The sequence below is a fragment of the Heptranchias perlo genome, chromosome 1 (assembly GCF_035084215.1).
Source record: "Heptranchias perlo isolate sHepPer1 chromosome 1, sHepPer1.hap1, whole genome shotgun sequence".
Lineage (NCBI taxonomy): Eukaryota > Metazoa > Chordata > Chondrichthyes > Hexanchiformes > Hexanchidae > Heptranchias > Heptranchias perlo.
This window is the reverse complement of record NC_090325.1, coordinates 19,034,988-19,055,294: the sequence shown is the minus strand read 5'-3', so window position 1 is coordinate 19,055,294 and position 20,307 is coordinate 19,034,988. Positions and strand designations below refer to the sequence as shown.

Below are 20,307 nucleotides of genomic sequence, written 5' to 3'. Positions count from 1 at the left end.
ATTAAGCTTCATCTGCCATGTGTCCGCCCATGCCACCAGCCTGTCTATATCTTCTTGAAGTCTATCACTATCCTCCTCACTTCACTACCCTTCCAAGTTTATGTCATCTGCAAATTTTGAAATTGTGCCCTGTACCCAAGTGCAAGTCATTAATATATATCAAGAAAAGCAGTGGTTCTAGTACCGACCCCTGGGGAACACCACTGCACACCTCCCTCCAGTCCAAAAAACAACCATTCACCACTACTCTCTGTTTCCTGTCATTTAGCCAATTCTGTATCCATGTTGCTATTGCCTCCTTTATTCCATGGGCCGCATTCTTAATAGCAAGCCTACCATGTGGCACTTTACCACATATAAAAGTAAATATTACAGCATCTTGTAACTACTGTAAATCTACAATGTTATTTATTTCATCTGTTCTTTTATCGACTTACTACTTAATCTCTCTATAGCCTAAGCCATGGTCCAATGTTTATTCTACCACTTTTCAAACTTGAAGACAACCATGTTGAGGGTATATGATATAACTAGCAAGCTGAAATACAGTAATGAGGGTTTTTAATTTGATCCCTACACTTGCTACAGATTACCCAGATATTGGTAAGGTAAAGGCATGATCTGGTCATAGAGGGTGAGGGCTTGCCAATGGGAATAGTCTGAGACACTGAGCATGAGAAAAATATCTAGAGTGTAATCCTAGAACACAAGATAATCCTTAACTACAGCTGATCATGACAAAGGTCATAAATATTTATATATTTGCAGATGGTTTTTACCAAACATATTAAATGTGATTTTTTTTATTAGTTTGATGCTTGCGCAGTATTGGAGACGTGTGCAGAATACAAATAAGTCCTTTGGATTTTGAATCCATGCAAAATGCTCAATGAAAGCAATTAATTTCTAATTACAACGTCCTATCTTCTCTCTATAGGAGAAACTATGAGAATTGGGTCTGCGGAGTTTGCAGAAGACCCCTGTTCTTCCGTAAAGCGAGGGACCATGGTTCGGGCAGCCCGTGCTCTGCTGTCTGCGGTAACCCGTTTGCTGATCCTGGCTGACATGGCGGATGTCATGAGGCTTTTAACTCATTTAAAAATTGTAAGATTTTAATTTGCTGCCAATTTAGAATATAGCCAGTCATGTTTTAGAATATTAACTTTTGGGTATGTTAATAGAATGAACAATTCGTAAACTGACAAAATTAAATGTTTCTTTTCTGGTCATTTCATTTAAGGGCGAAAGTAAGAAAAATATTTTTCACTATGACAGTAGCAATTCCATTCAGCTCTCAATGGAATGTGTTTGAATATTTATTTGTAAAATATTGAATGTGGGCCTCGAATCTTCACCTAGATTTTGCAGTTTAGAAGAATGTAATTTTTTGAGTTGAAATGCAGTACACCTTTACTAAACTTACAGGTAGAGGAATCTCTGGATGCTGTGAAGAATGCCACCAATGAGCAGGATCTGGCTAGTCGCTTCAAGGAATTTGGGAAGGAGATGGTGAAGCTCAATTATGTGGCTGCTAGAAGACAGCAGGTATGACAAAGAGCTTTGTGTTCACCTTGCAAAGTATGTGATTTTGCTGAGAAGAAAGCACCAAATTCAAGTAGTTCATATAGGTTTCTAGCAGTCACATTGAAAAGCACAAAGGTTTCTCAACTAGTTGAAGCTAGTTGGTAAAAAAATCAGCAATTTCAGTGTTGTTAAAGTTCAAATGAAGAATAAACGTAAGAAATTCAAATCGCGTACCAACATAAGTCAATTTTTTTTTCTCTCCTTTCACTCACTCCTATACTATACTTCCTCTTTCAGTAGCTTTTTCAACAATTCCACTGATCTCATACTTGATGCAGTGATGTGATACCATCATGCAATAGTTTAATGCTATTATACAAGTTATCAGGGAACTTGTGGGATGGATTATGAGTTGCATGCATGTGTAAGCCTAGCATTGCTGGGGTGCTCCCAATGTTTCAGGGGTTCACAAAGTCTTTTCTCAAAAGAATCACTTTCCTTTGGGTTCTGGTAGCATCGGCCTCCTGCCCAATTTCCCGATCCTGCCTGCTGGTTCTTACATCATTCCCGCTGACTCTAGGCGGGAAACAGTACAGGGAAATGTAAATGAGGCCAGGAAGTTAAAATGGCTTAGGCCTCACGCCGAGGAGTCCGTGGGGATTGCCCTCGCCTGTCCCCGACTGCGCCCCGAGTTAAAATTGAGGCTATAGTTTCCCTTCCACTGTCCCTTTAAATTGACACTTCCACATCCAAGGGCTGCTTAGCAGTCGTGGTCACCTGTTGTATATGACCATTTTTTGGAATGAATACAAATCTGGTGTAAACGCCAGGAAATAGTAGGAACATACTCAGTAAAGGAACATATAGTTGAGATACTGGATGGGCTAAAAATTGATAGAGATACTAGAAAGGCTAGCTGTACTTAAAATAGGTAAGTCACCTGGTCCGGATGGGCTGCATCCTCGGTTGCTGAGGGAAGTATGGGTGGAAATTGCAGAGGTACTGGCCATATTCTTCCAAACGTCCGTAGATACGGGGGTGGTGCTAGAGGACTGGGGAATTGCAAATGTTACACCCTTGTTCAAAAAAGGGTGTAAGGGTAAACCCAGCAATAGGCCAGTCAGTTTATCCTCAGTGGTGGGGAAACTTTTAGGAACAATAATCCAGGACAGAATTAACAGTCACTTGGAAGAATATGGATTGATTAGGGAAAGCCAGCACTGATTTGTTAAAAGCAAATCGTGTTTAACTAACCTGATCGAGTTTTTTGATGAAGTAACAGAGAAGGTAGATGAGGGCAATGCAGTTGATGTGCTGTATATGGACTTTCAAAAGGCACTTGATAAAGTGCCACATGGTAGGCTTATCATCAAGATTGCGGCCCATGGAATAAAGGGGGCAGTAGCAACATGGATACTGAATTGACTAAGTGACAGGAAACAGAGAGTAGTGGTGAACGGTTGTTTTTCGGACTGGAGGGTGGTGTACAGTGGTGTTCCCCAGGGGTCAGTGCTGGGACCACTGCTTTTCTTGATATATATTAATGACTTGAACTTGGGTGTACAGGGCACAATTTCCAAATTTGCAGATGACACAAAACATGGAAGGATAGTAAACAGTGAGAGGATAGTGATAGACTTCAAGAGGATATAGATAGGCTGGTGGCATGGGCAGACAAGTGGCAGATGAAATTTAACGCAGAAAAATGCAAAGTGATACATTTTGGTAGGAAGGATGAGGAGAGGCAATATAAACCGGAGAGAATAACTCCAAAACGGGTACAGGAATAGAAAGATCTGGGGTTATTATGTGCACAAATCGTTGAAGGTGGCAGGACAGGTTGAGAAAGTGGTTAAAAAAGCATATGGCATCCTGGGCTTTATAAATAAAGGCATAGAGTACAAAAGTATGGAAGTCATGATGAACCTTTATGAAACACTGGTTCAGCCACAGCTGGAGTATTGTGTTCAGTTCTGGGCACCGCATTTTAGGAAGGATGTGAAGGCCTTAGAGGGTGCAGAAGCGATTGGCAAAAGAACCAAAGGTGACATGAGGAAAAACTTTTTTACACAGCAAGTGGTTAGGATCTGGAATGCACTGCCCGAGGCGGTGGTGGAGGCAGATTCAATCATGGCCTTCAAAGGGGATCTGGATAAATACTTAAAAGTAAAAAATTTGCAGGACTATGGGGCTAGGGTGGGACTAGCTGGATTGCTCTTGCATAGAGCCAGCGCGGACTCGATGGGCTGAATGGCCTCCTTCCATTCTCTAACCTTTCTATGATTCTAACCTTTAAGTAAATTTCTGAGTAATGCAGCAGTTCATACCAGCTTTTCCCTAGCATCAAGCAGCATTACTCCTACAAAGCTGCCCATATTGAGGAAATTGTATATTTATTTTGTATATTTCTCAATTGCAGGAGCTGAAAGATCTGCACTGCAGGGACGAAATGGCAGCTGCTCGGGGTGCCTTGAAGAAGAATGCTACAATGCTGTACACCGCTTCTCAAGCATTCCTCCGACACCCTGATGTATCTGCTACCAGAGCCAACCGAGATTATGTTTTCAAACAAGTACAAGAAGCTATTGCTGGAATTTCAAATGCAGCCCAGTCTACTTCAATGGCAGATGATAAACATGGACATGTTGGCATTGGGGAACTAGCTGCTGCTTTGAATGAATTTGATGTAAGTACCTTTGAAATTTTTCCCACACACACCTTAACAATTAAAAATTGTGTTCAAATTATTATCTTCCTATCACAACAACTTGCATTCAGATCAGCTTCCTTTAGTTGGGAGTGAAGATTTGGATCACAGATCCATCCATATCTTCCAATACAACATTTATGATGAATAGAATTGAATAGGTGAATAGAATTTTTTTGATGAGAGTATTCACTCAAGAATGAAATGCATGTACCCTGAATTTTCTCCATGGTATTTATAGCACTTCCTTTGGCCCTCTGCCTTCAGGTAAGTATCAAGTTTGGTTACAGTTACATCGAGTCTACAGCAGAAAAACAGGCCATTCGGCCCAACTGGCCTATGTCGGCATTTATGCTCCACATGAGCCTCCTCCCACCCCTCTTCATCTAACCCTATCAGCATATCCTTCTATTCCTTTCTCCCTCCCTAACTTTCCCTTAAATCTATCTGTTATTTGCCTCAACTACTCCTTGTGGTAGCATGTTCCACATTCTTACCACTCTTTTGGTAAAGAGGTTTCTCCTGAATTCCCTATTGGATCTATTAGCGACCATTTTATATTTATGACGTCTAGTTTTGGAATCCCCCACAAATGGAAACATTTTCTCTACATCTACCCTATCAAACCCTTTCATTATCTTAAAGACCTCTATCAGGTCACCCCTCAGCCTTCTGTTTTCTAGAGAAAAGAGCCCCAGCCTGTTCAGCCTTTTCTGATAAGTATATCCTCTCAGTTCTGATATCATCCTTATGAATCTTTTTTGCACCCTCTCCAATGCCTCTATATCCTTTCTATAGACTGGAGACCAGAACTGTGCACAGTACTCCAAGTATGGTCTAACCAAGGTTCTGTACAAGTTTAACATAACTTCTCTGCTTTTCAATTCTATCCTTCTGGAAATGAACCCAGTGCTTGATTTACCTTTTTTATGGCCTTATTAATCTGCGTCGCTACTTTCAGTGATTTGTGTATCTGTACTCCCGGATCCCTTTGCTCCTCTATCCCATTCAGACTCCTATTATTCAAGCAGTATGTGGCCTCCTTATTCTTCCTACAAAAATGCACCACTTCACACTTACCTATATTAAAAATCATTTGCCAATTGCATGCCCATTCTGCAAGTTTATTAATGTCCTCTTGCATTTTGACACATTCCTCCTTTGTATTAACTACACCCTCCAATTTTGTGTTGTCCGCAAGTTTTGAAATTGTACTTCCAATTCCCAAATCCAAATTGTTAATGTAAATTGTGACCAACAGTGGTCTCAGCACCAATCCCTGTGGGCACCACTTCCCACCTCTGCCAGTCTGAGTAGCTAACCTTAACTCCTACTCTCTGCTCTCTGTTTTGTAGCCAACTTGCTATCCATAGGAACATAAGAAATAGGAGCAGGATTAGGCCATACGGCCCCTTGAGCCTGCTCTGCCATTCAATAAGATCATGGCTGATCTTCGACATTCTGCTACGTGTCCCCTGATGGCCATTTTTGCGCAGCCACCAGGAAAATAGTGACCTGATGATATCCTTGTCTCCTTTTATTTTCTCTGGTAAGAAATTCTGTGATCTCTGCCAGTATCCCCTTCCACCTGGTGTAGCTCAGAATGGGATCCTAGTGGAATAAGGATTAACGTTGCTTCATCCCACTCACTGATACGGTGTGTTACTGCTGCAACTTAATGTAACCATACCGGCCTGAAAGTGATTGATCATTTGGTAATGGTATGGGCAACCCGTTGCAATTTGTGTTAATCTGCTCTTAGGAAGCTGTTAAACTTGCTGTTAGGAAGCAAGCTGTATTTAGATTGGTATGATTAATTAATCATGTTGTTTCAACAGACCTTATTGGTTAGAAGGAAGACCAGGATCTGTGTTATAAAATGGATTTAGTGTCAGTATTTTTCATGTTTATCTTACCTAGTGACCCTATGAAGAACCAGCTAATTTCATTGTTACACCGATTGAAGTGTTTACTTCAAGAATTTGAACTTGTAACCATAGGGGCATGCAGATTAGTTGCAGTGGTACCAAATTGCTTGAAGACTCCTCCCTATCAATGCTCTTTATCTTGTAAACAAGGGTAGAAACATTTTAATTTATTTGAATTTTTGTAGATATGTACATATTCTTGGTTCTGTTCAGAACTGAATCCAAAGTGTCGATTTTGAATTTCTTGCTTCTAACCCATAGCAGCGAAATTGTAGCAACCCAACCTTCTAGGTTTTTACTCTTCCAAATGATTTCAAATAGAAAAACTTTAACCATTTTAAAGAAAATCAGATATCGTTGTCTACATTGAACTCATAATGGTTACTTTGTCAAGTTAGCTTCACAAAATCTTTCTATCTGAGCTATTGAACTTCTTGTTCCATTCCAAGGTGAAACCCGCTGAGGAACTCTGATGAACTAGCAAGTATATACCTTTTTCATTCCTTTCAGATGTCTGACCCTCCACATTGATAGCATTAGTCTCTTGCACATATCATGGGCTCAATTTTAGGAGGCAATTATGGGGGTGGGGGGGGGCTCCGAAAATCACGGAAATCCTGTTCGGGTTTGGAAGCCGGCTCCAACCCGCCGACTTCTGAGTTTCCCAGGGACCCACCCGTGTGTGCGCAGGTGACCTGAAAACGGAAGTCCCGCCGGCTTTAAGTTAAAGAGCCAAATGTACCTCATTGAGGTACTTAAGGCACTTTACCTCTGACAGAGTAAGTGATTAGTACGATTTTTAACTTACCTGGGCGGCTTGCATGAAGGGCCGGATCAGGGAACAAGAAACTAAATAAATTAAATAAAAAACCATAGATGGAAGTGAAAACGCAAAATGAACCTACCTTTGCACTCTGCTCCGATGTCCGATGTCTCCCTCTCCGATGTCCCACACTTCACCCTCCTGATGTTCCCCACTTCGCCCCGATGTCCTCCTGATCTTCTCCCCAGCCCCTCAACTGGTTGGTTGCCGGGCGCAAAACCCGGAGAGGACGTTAATCATCAGCAATCAACATGCGATCGTGTCAGAAACGGTAAGTTTTGTTCGTGCGGGTTTGCCACACGCACCTCCCCCCCCGCTGCCAACCCGCCACCATTGCAAAATCGACCCCCATGTCTTTTCAAATGTAACCATGCACATATAATAATGTGAAAAAGTTGCCATTTAATACATTAAATTATTACCTTAAAGATACAAAAGGTGTAAAAGTAATCATTTTACAGTGTCTTAAATGAATATTGCATCCTAGCAAAGCCTAACCTGTATTCGTTCCTACTATTTAAATAGATGGATTAATGCAAAGGTTCATTTGGGGCATTTAACTTTATTTTGGGCACAGTAGGTCTGTTCTAGAGAATTGGTGATGCTGCTTATATGGAAAATGTAGTGTTTTATTTTTGAAAAGTAATTGTTTGTAGCAGAGAAAGTTCTCAGAACAGGTCACTCAGCAGATCACCTATCATATAGAAGTAATAACAATGGAATGAAAATCAAGTGGGTTCTCTAAAGGGTGGGTGATCTGCTCATGGTCACTTTTACCAGCTTTTTATTTCCAGATTTTTAAAAAAACTGAATTCAAATTCTCAAATTGGCACAGTGGGAAGTTCAACTTGTGTACTTTGGATTATTAATCCAAACTAGATAACTAGTCCAGTTAACTTATCCACTGTGCTACCGTAGCCCTTATGTGAGATATAGATTCTGGCAAGGTAGCATTGATTTCCCATCTCTAGTTGCTCTGAGAAGGTGGTGGTGGGCCTTGTTGAATCACCTCAGTGCTTCCATTGCGTTAGATAGGCAATTTCAATCTTTTGATCCAACGATGATAAATTCCTCATGCCATGCACTTTTCCAAGATTGAGGGCAAGTCGGGACCTTGATCCCTGGCCTATGTGCCACTCTAAAAGTGATGATGTGGAGATGCCGGTGATGGACTGGGGTGGACAAATGTAAGGAATCTTACAACACCAGGTTATAGTCCAACAGTTTTATTTGAAAATCACAAGCTTTCGGAGATTATCTCCTTCGTCAGGTGAGAGTGAATGAGAGGTTCTCAAATCGCATATCTTAGGCTGGGACACCATCACACCAATCAAAGGTGTCGTTGGTGTTCAGACAGGCTAGCCACGGAAAACAGTAGGATCCAGTATACTGAATACACAATGGGTCAAATTACACAGACAAAGAGAGAAAGAGAATGTCCAGTTGTATTAAAAGCAGATAACTTTTTTTTCCCTGCTGGTGGGGTTACGTGTAGCGTGACATGAACCCAAGATCCCGGTTGAGGCCGTCCTGATGGGTGCGGAACTTGGCTATCAATTTCTGCTCGACGATTTTGCGTTGTCGTGTGTCTCGAAGGCCGCCTTGGAGAATGCTTACCCGAAGATCGGTGGCTGAATGTCCTTGACTGCTGAAGTGTTCCCCGACTGGGAGGGAACCCTCCTGTCTGGCGATTGTTGCGCGGTGTCCATTCATCCGTTGTCGCAGTGTCTGCATGGTCTCGCCAATGTACCATGCTCCCGGGCATCCTTTCCTGCAACGTATGAGGTAGACAACGTTGGCCGAGTCACAGGAGTATGAACCACGTACCTGGTGGGTGGTGTCCTCTCGTGTGATGGTGGTATCTGTGTCGATGATCTGGCATGTCTTGCAGAGGTTGCCGTGGCAGGGTTGTGTGGTGTCGTGGACGCTGTTCTACTGAAAGCTGGGTAATTTGCTGCGAACGATGGTCTATTTGAGGTTGGGTGGCTGTTTGAAGGCGAGTAGTGGAGGCATGGGGATGGCCTTAGCGAGGTGTTCGTCGTCATCGATGACATGTTGAAGGCTGCGGAGAACATGGTGTAGTTTCTCCGCTCCGGGGAAGTACTGGACGACGAAGGGTACTCTGTTGGTTGCGTCCCGTGTTTGTCTTCTGAGGAGGTCTATGCGATTCTTCGCTGTGGCCCGTCGGAACTGCCGATCGACGAGTCGAGACTCATATCCCGTTCTTACGAGGACGTCTTTCAGCGTCTGTAGGTGTCCATCGCGTTCTTCCTCGTCTGAGCAGATCCTGTGTATTCGCAGGGCCTGTCCATAGGGGATGGCCTTTTTGACGTGGTTAGGGTGGAAGCTGGAAAAGTGGAGCATCGTGTGGTTGTCCGTGGGCTTGCGGTAGAGTGAGGTGCTGAGGTGCCCGTCTTTGATGGAGATTTGTGTATCCAAGAAAGAAACCGATTCTGAGGAGTAGTCCATGGTAATTTTGATGGTGGGATGGAACTTGTTGATGTGGCATAGGTGTGGTATGGTTAAATTTGCCGTCTGAATTTTCTCTCCACCCTTCATATACCCAGCCGTAGACTTTGATCTTATTGTGTGACAGAATGATCTGATTTTCTTTCAACGCAGGTGTTTTTTTTCTTTTTGGTAAAATACAGCTTACAACCGTACAACTTTTAGGTAGACAAGATCCTTATAATCAGTTGTGCACATGAAATTTAACTCCATGGAAACTAGCGGTTTTGTTTGAACTTATTTCCCATTTCCTAAGACATTTTTTTCAATTCAGTAGTTTTCAATCGTTTCAAAAATAGTTTTTGAAAAATATTACAAATTCAAATAAATGGTAGCTTTGCTCAAAGAAATCCTACTTCTTTACCCAGATAGTGGTTAAATTGAGGCGAATAGCATCGATGCATTTAACGGGAAGCTAGATAATTACTTGAGGGAGAAAGGAATAGAAAATATGCTGATATGGTCAGATGAAGAGAGGTGGGAGGAGGCTCGTGTGGAACATAAACACCTCAATTATTCACAATATTTATTAACGACTTAGATGAAGGCATAGAAAGTCTCATATCTAAGTTTGCCGATGACACAAAGATTGGTGGCATTGTAAGCAGTGTAGATGAAAACATAAAATTACAAAGGGATATTGATAGATTAGGTGAATGGGCAAAACTGTGGCAAATGGAATTCAATGTAGGCAAATGTGAGGTCATCCACTTTGGATCAAGAAAGGATAGAACAGGGTACTTTCTAAATGGTAAAAAGTTAAAAACAGTGGATGTCCAAAGGGACCTCGGGGTTCAGGTACATAGATCATTGAAGTGTCATGAACAGGTGCAGAAAATAATCAATAAGGCTAATGGAATGCTGGCCTTTATATCCAGAGGACTGGAGTACAAGGGGGCAGAAGTTATGCTGCAGCTATATAAAACCCTGGTTAGATCGCACCTGGAGTACTGTGAGCAGTTCTGGGCACCGCACCTTTGGAAGGACATATTAGCTTTGGAGGGAGTGCAGCGTAGGTTTACTAGAATGATACCCGGACTTCAAGGGTTAAGTTATGAGGAGAGATTACTCAAATTGGGGTTGTATTCTCTGGAGTTTCGAAGGTTAAGGGATGATCTGATCGAAGTTTATAAGATATTAAGGGGAACGGATCGGGTGGATAGAGAAAAACTATTTCCGCTGGTTGGAGATTCTAGGAGTAGGGGGCACAGTCTAAAAATTAGAGCCAGACCTTTCAGGAGCGAGATTAGAAAACATTTCTACACAAAGGGTGGTAGAAGTTTGGAACACTCTTCCGCAAACGGCAATTGATACTGGCTCAATTGTTAAATTTAAATGTGAGATAGATAGCTTTTTGGCAATCAAAGGTATTAAGGGATATGGGCCAAAGGCAGGTATATGGAGTTCGATCACAGATCAGCCATGATCTTATCAAATGGCGGAGCGGGCATGAGGGGCTGAATGGCCTACTCCTGTTCCTATTTTCCTATGTTTCCTATGCCAGCATAGACCAGTTGGGCCGAATGTCCTATTTCTGTGCTGTACATTCGATGAAATTCTATGTAATCAATGACAAGTGGGAAGAATTTGGAGGCACTGGGGTGCATACAGTACTCGAGGTTTCCAGACTTGTGTCCCATTCGTCTCTGGTGGAGAAATGTTATCCTACATCACTTTCAGTCCGTGGTTGCACAAGAAAATTACCCTTCAATGTTGTAGAAAGAGCCTGCAACCCTGTCCTCCTCCTCATCGAGGGGAGGGAGGGGGAGAAACATTTCTCCTGTGAGCATTGTTTAAATTGAAATGGTTCATGGCTGCATTGAACAGTTCTGTGAAGGTTGTATTGAGCCATAGTATTGAAATTATACCATAGCTTGGCCACAAGAGGGTAGCAGTGACCTCTAGTTTTGATTTGGTGATGCAGGGTGATTCCACTGTTACAAGGCTAAAGCCCCACTTGCCCACAAAAGCTCAAGTTAAAATAATTTTCGGGTGCAGATTCTTTGTATCTTGGAAAGAAATCTTCTATTGAAAGATTATTTTTCAACTGAAGGTGAGCATAAGTAATAGCCTTCCCAGGCTCTCTGCTCCGTGGTAATCTGAAGTTTAGAATTCAGTTTCAGACTTCCATTCTGGCCTCTGCTGGTCTTTCATGGTACTTTTCATGTCTCTGAACACAATTTCAGCACCCACACCCAAAATCTGTATTTAATCTATATATGATTGCTAAGGTTAGATAAATGGAGAGGAAGAAAAGAATGTTGATTTTACAAGGGCTGCTCCTTAAATATAATAAATTCTTGGGAGGGACAGGAAGGGAAAGATAAAACTGCTTTGAACATGATTTGAATAAATTGACACCAAGAGGCAGGTCATGTCAATCTTTGTCTTTGAAAAATAAGGAGCTCTATAAAGCAATTTCTGTCTGAATTCAGTTTTACTTTTGATTTTTCCACCCTTGCTGTTTTACTTTCCTGAAGGCAGGAATTCATGTTGAAGTAAGGTTGAAGCTTCTAGTTGCTGTATTTGTCCAGGTAGCCATTCCATTGTTGTCCTAGATGGTATTAAGGGATATGGGCCAAAGGCAGGGATATGGAGCGAGATCACAGATTTGATCTTATCAAATGGCGGAGCAGGCACGAGGGGCTGAATGGCCTACTCCTGTTCCTATGTTCCTATGGTGAATTTTGGCATGCTATTTGACCGAGGCAGCTTTTAGGATCAAACTCCTGACCCCTCATTCATTGCATATCAACACTCATGTATTTCCAGCAAGGGTTTCTGGATATTTTTTCTCCATTGGGAAGGAGAAATTATCTTAAATTGAAAATATTTCCAAAAATGCAGGTCATTTTTAAGTTTTCTTTGCTCACAAAGGGAGGAATAGTTCACGTTGAAAGTTTTTTTTTCCTTGCACACATTCCCTATCTCTGACACACATGTTTTCTCTCTCGCTCTCTTGTTTTTTGCCCATTTTCATCCTTCCTTTTCTCCTGGAGGCATTGAGGGTGAAACTAGTCTTGGGTGGCAGCACAGAACTGGCGATTGCAGATCTCCAGCCTGTTATACACTCCGTTCTGCTCAATTCCCTTTCCCATTGAGGTCACTGCCAATTTCCTATCACCGTTTTGTGCCACTGTCCAAGATGGATTTCACCCCTATTGAGGCCTGTTGAGGTGTGGTTCCATGCATGCCTACCTAACCCAAGCTGCAGTTTTTCATCTCTAAGCTTAGTCACTAGGCATAGAATCATGGAAATTAGAGCACAGGAGGAAGGCATTCAGCTCATCATGCTGGTGCTAGCTCTTCAAATGGAGCTAATCACATTTCCCTGCCCTTTTCTTGTATTTGTCCTTTTCAAATACTTATCGAATGCCTTTTTGGATAATGCAATAGTCTCTGCCTCAATAGCCACTTGTTTACTAACTCCTTCTGAGTGGGGAAAAAATATTTCCCCCCCTTCATTCTTTGCTATTCACCCCAAAGCAGATCCCACACCCAATCCTGGCCTCACCTGATGTGCACATGTGGATTTCTACCATGACTAGTAATCCTGAATGATTTTCTTCTTCCTAAACTAGGGTGCTGAGGACAATTGTAGCGTGCCTACCACTATGTAACAAAGAGATGACATGAATGGCCTTCCTAATTTGCCCTAAGTTTTCCTATGTGAATTTTCCCAGAATTTTAATATTAAACCTTTTTGGGTTTTCCAGAATTTAGCATGGTATCTAGGAAGACCACTTTTTAGACATTTTATCCGATACACCTGTCCAGCGCCATACTTTACCCCTATTCAATGACTTTATCGGTTTCTTTTTTATTCGTTCATGGGATGTGGGCACGCTGGCAAGGCCAGTATTTATTGCCTGTCCCGAAAATGCGACCGAGTCCTGAAGGACAACCAACGGATCAGATCAAAGCTCTGCAGTCCCACCACATACAGTCATGAATGTTGGTGGACAATTAACCAACTAACGGGAGGAGGAGGCTCTGTGAACATCCTCATCCTCAATGATGGCAATCCAGCATGTGAGAGCAAAAGACAAGGCTGAAGTGTTTGCAACAATCTTCAGCCGGAAGTGCCGAGTGGATGATTCATCTCAGCCTCCTCCCGATGTCCCCACCAGAAGCCAGTTTTCAGCCAATTCGATTCACTCCACATGATATCAAGAAATGACTGAGTGCACTGGATGCAACAAAGGCTATGTGCCCCGACAACATCCCAGCTGTATTGCTGAAGACTTGTGCTCCAGAACTAGCCGCGCCTCGAGCCAAACTGTTCCAGCACAGCTACAACACTGGCACCTACCCGACAATGTGGAAAATTGCCCAGGTATGTCCTGTCCACAAAAAGCAGGACAAATCCAATCCGGCCAATTACCACCCCATCAATCTACTCTCAATCATGTCATTGACAGTACTATTAAACGGCACTTACTCACCAATAACCTGCTCACCATTGCTCAGTGACCACTCGGCTCCAGACCTCATTACAGCCTTGGTCCAATCATGGACAAAAGAGCTGAATTCCAGAGGTGAGGTGAGAGTGACTGCCCTTGACATCAAGGCAGCATTTGACCGAGTGTGGCGCCAAGGAGCCCTAGTAAAATTGAAGTCAGTGGGAATCGGGGAAAACTCTCCAGTGGCTGCAGTCATACCTAGCACAAAGGAAGATGGTAGTGGTTGTTGTAGGCCAATCATCTCAGCCCCAGGACATTGCTGCAGGAGTTCCTCAGGGCAGTGTCCTTGGCCCAACCATCTTCAGCTGCTTCATCAATGAGCTTCCCTCCATCATAAGGTCAGAAATGGGGATGTTCGCTGATAATTGCACAGTGTTCAGTTCCATTTGCAACCCCTCAGATAATGAAGCAATCTGTGCCCGCATGCAACAAGACCTGGACAACATCCAGGCTTGGGCTGATAAGTGGCAAGTAACATTTATAGAATCATAGAATGATAGAAGTTACAACATGGAAACAGGCCCTTCGGCCCAACATGTCCATGTCGCCCAGTTTATACCACTAAGCTAGTCCCAATTGCCTGCACTTGGCCCATATCCCTCTATACCCATCTTACCCATGTAACTGTCCAAATGCTTTTTAAAAGACAAAATTGTACCCGCCTCTACTACTGCCTCTGGCAGCTCGTTCCAGATACTCACCACCCTTTGAGTGAAAAAATTGCCCCTCTGGACCCTTTTGTATCTCTCCCCTCTCACCTTAAATCTATGTCCCCTCGTTATAGACTCCCCTACCTTTGGGAAAAGATTTTGACTATCTACCTTATCTACGTCCCTCATTATTTTATACACTTCTATAAGATCACCCCTTAACCTCCTACTCTCCAGGGAAAAAAGTCCCAGTCTATCTAACCTCTCCCTATAAGTCAAACCATCAAGTCCCAGTAGCATCCTAGTAAATCTTTTCTGCACTCTTTCTAGTTTAATAATATCCTTTCTATAATAGGGTGACCAGAACTGTACACAGTATTCCACGTGTTGCCTTACTAATGTCTTGTACAACTTCAATAAGACATCCCAACTCCTGTATTCAATGTTCTGACCAATGAAACCAAGCATGCTGAATGCCTTCTTCACCACCCTATCCACCTGTGACTCCACTTTCAAGGAGCTATGAACCTATACTCCTAGATCTCTTTGTTCTATAACTCTCCCCAATGCCCTACCATTAACGGAGTAGGTCCTGGCCCGATTCGATCTACCAAAATGCATCACCTCACATTTATCTAAATTAAACTCCATCTGCCATTCATCGGCCCACTGGCCCAATTTATCAAGATCCCGTTGCAATCCTAGATAACCTTCTTCACTGTCCACAATGCCACCAATCTTGGTGTCATCTGCAAACTTACTAACCATGCCTCCTAAATTCTCATCCAAATCATTAATATAAATAACAAATAACAGCGGACCCAGCACCGATCCCTGAGGCACACCGCTGGACACAGGCCTCCAGTTTGAAAAACAACCCTCTACAACCACCCTCTGTCTTCTGTCGTCAAGCCAATTTTGTATCCAATTGGCTACCTCACCTTGGATCCCGTGAGATTTAACCTTATGTAACAACCTACCATGCGGTACCTTGTCAAAGGCTTTGCTGAAGTCCATGTAGACCACGTCTACTGCACAGCCCTCATCTATCTTCTTGGTTACCCCTTCAAAAAACTCAATCAAATTCGTGAGACATGATTTTCCTCTCACAAAACCATGCTGACTGTTCCTGATCAGTCCCTGCCTCTCCAAATGCCTGTAGATCCTGTCTCTCAGAATACCCTCTAACAACTTACCCACTACAGATGTCAGGCTCACCGGTCTGTAGTTCCCAGGCTTTTCCCTGCCGCCCTTCTTAAACAAAGGCACAACATTTGCTACCCTCCAATCTTCAGGCACCTCACCTGTAGCTGTCGATGATTCAAATATCTCTGCTAGGGGACCCGCAATTTCCTCCCTAACCTCCCATAACGTCCTGGGATACATTTCATCAGGTCCCGGAGATTTATCTACCTTGATGCGCGTTAAGACTTCCAGCACCTCCCTCTCTGTAATATGTACACTCCTCAAGACATCACTATTTATTTCCCCAAGTTCCCTAACATCCATGCCTTTCTCAATCGTAAATACCGATGCGAAATATTCATTCAGGATCTCACCCATCTCTTGTGGTTCCGCACATAGATGACCTTGTTGATCCTTAAGAGGCCCTACTCTCTCCCTAGTTACTCTTTTGCCCTTTATGTATTTGTAGAAGCTCTTTGGATTTGCCTTATCTGCCAAAGCAATCTCATGTCCCCTTTTTGCCCTCCTGATTTCTCTCTTAACTCTACTCTGGCAATCTCTATACTCTTCAAGGGATCCACTTGATCCCAGCTGCCTATGCATGTCAGATGCCTCCTTCTTTGCACCAGACAAGTGCCAGACAATGACCATCTCCAACAAGAGAGAGTCTAACCACCTCCCCTTGACATTCAACGGCATTACCATCGCTGAATTCCCCACCATCAATATCCTGGGGATCACCATTGACCAGAAACTTAACTGGACCAGCCACATAAATACTGTGGCTACTAGAGCAGGTCAGAGGCTGGGCATTCCATGGCGAGTGACTCACCTCCTGACTCCCCAAAGCCTTTCTACCATCTACAAGGCACAAGTCAGGAGTGTGATGGAATACTCTCCACTTGCCTGGATGAGCGCAGCTCCAACAACACTCAAGGAGCTCAACACCATCCAGAACAAAGCAGCCCGCTTGATTGGCACCCCATCCACCACCCTAAACATTAATTCCCTTCACCACTGGCGCACTGTGGCTGCAGTGTGTACCATCTACAGGATGCACTGTAGCAACTCGCCAAGGCTTCTTCGACAGCACCTCCCAAACCCGCGACCTCTACCACCTAGAAGGACAAGGGCAGCAGGCACATGAGAACAACACCACCTGCATGTTCCCCTCCAAATCACACACCATCCCTACTTGGAAATATATCGCCATTCCTTCATCATCACTGGATCAAAATCCTGGAACTCCCTACCTAACAGCACTGTGGGAGAACCTTCACCACACGGACTGCAGCAGTTCAAGAAGGCGGCTCACCACCACCTTCTCAAGGGCAATTAGGGATGGGCAATAAATGCTGGCCTTGCCAGCGACACCCACAGCCCATGAACGAATAAAAAAAAGGTTAGTTAAGGATGATCTCCCCTTGAACTGATTTTTTTAACAAGTTATGCCATATTGCATATTGATCCACTGAAAATCTCAAAAAATGATACCCATTTGAACTTTCCATGTACGACACTTTTCCCCTTTGTAAATAAATTATTTTGTTCACGGTACCATGCTAATTGATTTCTTAGAAATGTAATATTCTTAAGAAGCTGTTAATTAAATGTTCACATATGTCACTTCTCCTTTAAGACATGTAGGGGTCGATTTTACCCCCGAGCAGACTGCGGGTGGCTGGCCACTAGATCTGGAAGGAATTCTGACGAAAGGTCATTGACCAGAAACTTTAATTCTGATTCTCTCTTCACAGTTGCTGCCTGACCTGCTGAGTATTTTTAGCATTTTCTGCTTTTATTTCAGACCTGGAGGTGGCTGGTCTCATTAGCACCTGGATGGCAGGCTGCACCTGGAGATCAAGCACCCTGGGGCAGCCAGTGAGCCCCGGCCACCGCAATATTGGGCAGCCCTGCTAGCCTCCGGGATATAAAAAGTGAGATCCATGGAGGATCCTGATGTCTAGAGAAGTGGGGAGCTGGAGTGGCAGCATCCCAAGTTAGGTTTGTGAAGCACTCTTGCTCCTTCCGGCCCCAAAAAATAAAGAGGACCTTACTGTTGAGATCCTCTTCAGCTGGACCGCCAGCTAATGCTGGTTGGAGTGTGCATGACGCACGCTTCACCCAGTTCAGTGCAAAAATTACATAGAATGTATTGCACAGAAACAGGCCTTTCCATCAAGATCCATGCTGGTGTTTATGCTCCACACGAGCCTCTTCCCTCCCTACTTCATCTAACCCTATCCGCATATCCTTCTATTCCTTTCTCCCTCATGTGTTTATCTAACTTCCCCTTAAATGCATCTCTGCTAGTCGCCTCAACTACTCCTTGTGGTAGCGAATTCACATTCTAACCACTCTCTGGGTAAAGAATTTTCTCCAAAGTTCCCTATTGGATTTATTAGTGACTGTCTTCTACTTATGGCCCCAAGTTGTGGTCTCCCCTGCAAGTGGTAACGTCTTCTCCATGTCTACCCTATTAAACCCTTTCATAATCTTAGAAACCTCTATCAGGTCACTCCTCAGTCTTTTCTTTTCTCGAGTAAAGAGCCCCAGCAGGCTCAATCTTTCTTGATAAGTATATCCTCTTAGTTCTGGTGGTATCCTAGTAAATCTTTTTTGCACATTCTCCAATGCCTATATATTCTTTTTATAATATGGAGACCAGAATTGTTCACAGTACACCAAGTGTGGTCTAACCAAGGTTCCATACAAGTTTATCACAACTTCTCTGCTTTTCAATTCTATCTCTCTAGAAATGAACCCCAGTGCTTGATTTGCTTTTTTAATAGCCTTATTAATCTGTGTCACTACATTTAGTGATTTGTGTATCTGTACACCCAGAGCCCTTTGCTCCTTTACTTCATTTAGACTCTTATTTTCCAAGGAGCATGTGGCCTCCTTATTCTTCCTACCGAAATGTACCACCTCACACTTATCTATGTTGAAATTCATTTGCCAATTACACACCCATTCTGCAAGTTTATTAATGTCTTCCTGTATTTTGTCGCAGTACTCCTTGGTATTAACTATACCCCCAATTTGGTGTTGTCTGCAAATTTTGAAATTGTATTTCCGATTCCCGAGTTCAAGTCGTTTATGTAAATGGTGAACAGCAATCGTCCCAGCACCGATCCTTGTGGCACATCACTTCTCACCTTTTGCCAAAAAGATATCTATCTCAGATTTAAATTTAGCAGTTAAGCTAGTATCAGTTGCCGTTTGCGGAAGAGAGTTCCAAACTTCTACCACCCTGTGTGTAGAAATGTTTTCTAATCTCACTCCTGAACGGTCTGGCTCTAATTTTTAAGACTGTGCCCCCTAACCTTCTAAACTCTAGAGAATACAACCCCAATTTGTGTACTCTCTCTTCGTAACTTAACCCTGAAGTCTGGGTATCATTCTAGTAAACCTACGTTGCACTCCCTCCAAGGCCAATATGTCCTTCCGAAGGTGTGGTGCCCAGAACTGCTCACAGTACTCCAGGTGCGGTCTAACCAGGGTTTTGTATAGCTGCAGCATAACCTCTGCCCCCTTGTACTCTAGTCCTCTAGATATAAAGGCCAGCATTCCATTAGCCTTCTTGATTATTTTCTGCACCTGTTCATGGCACTTCAATGATCTATGTAACTGAACCCCTAAGTCCCTTTGGTCATTTACCTGATATCTGCGAGCAGCCAGGCCTACCTGCGCTGTTGAGTGGTTGCTCACCAGCAGGAGCCCTAATATCTCGAGTAGCTAGCACCACATAAAAGCAGCCTTCACCTCTGATTTGCAAAATATAAAATACGGGTCCGCACGGAGTCTGAATGGAGATCAGACATCGCAGATGTAAAACACAGATGCAGGCCCCGTCCTTATGTTTACAAACTGTTGAGTTATTTTAAAACATTGAATAAAGGTTGTGCACTGCTAAATCCCATATCCTGAAATCTGCACGCCACCTCACCAATCTGCCGATCTGAGTTTGTACCAGACCCGCGAGAGTGTGTGCACCAAATTTCTCTGATGATGCACTAGAGGCCTTGGTGTAAGAGGTGGACAGAAGATGGAGCATCCTATAACCGCAGTGGGGCAAGAGGCCCTCCACACATATGCTCAAGAGGCAGTGGGAGGCAGCAGGAGATGAAGTAAATGCCAGGAGCATAGCACCACGTATATGGATGTAGTGCAGGAAGAAGTTCAGTGCTTTGACAAGCGTGGTCAAGGTGAGTGAGGTCAACTACCAGCTGCACCACTAGCCGCATCCAGTGCTCCATGCACTGTACCCCCCATCACCCACCTACCAACAAACTCTTTCAATCAGTACTCAACTCTTCTGATCAGGTGCTTCCTCTTGCCCTCACATCTTACCACTGTTGCAAGCTGCACACCCACAACTCGCAGATCACACACACTGACAGCTATTCAACCATGACAGGCGCATCACCCAAACATCGTGCAGGGCACTCACCGATACAAGTTCCGCTTTCTTGCAGGAGAAGGTGGTGTGTAACAGCAAGTGTCAGTGGCTCCATGG

At 43.4% G+C, this 20,307-nt stretch overlaps 1 protein-coding gene across 1 annotated transcript in view; it reads left to right on the top strand.

Annotated features, from left to right (window-relative positions):
- The window catches only part of ctnna2 (catenin (cadherin-associated protein), alpha 2), a 1,371,619-nt gene that overhangs the window by 235,803 nt on the left and 1,115,509 nt on the right, over positions 1 to 20,307 (top strand). The window contains exons 4-6 of the mRNA XM_067981945.1: positions 938 to 1,104; positions 1,426 to 1,545; positions 3,944 to 4,210. Coding sequence (XP_067838046.1) covers positions 938 to 1,104; positions 1,426 to 1,545; positions 3,944 to 4,210 — 554 coding nt within the window. The remainder of the gene's footprint in view (positions 1 to 937; positions 1,105 to 1,425; positions 1,546 to 3,943; positions 4,211 to 20,307) is intronic.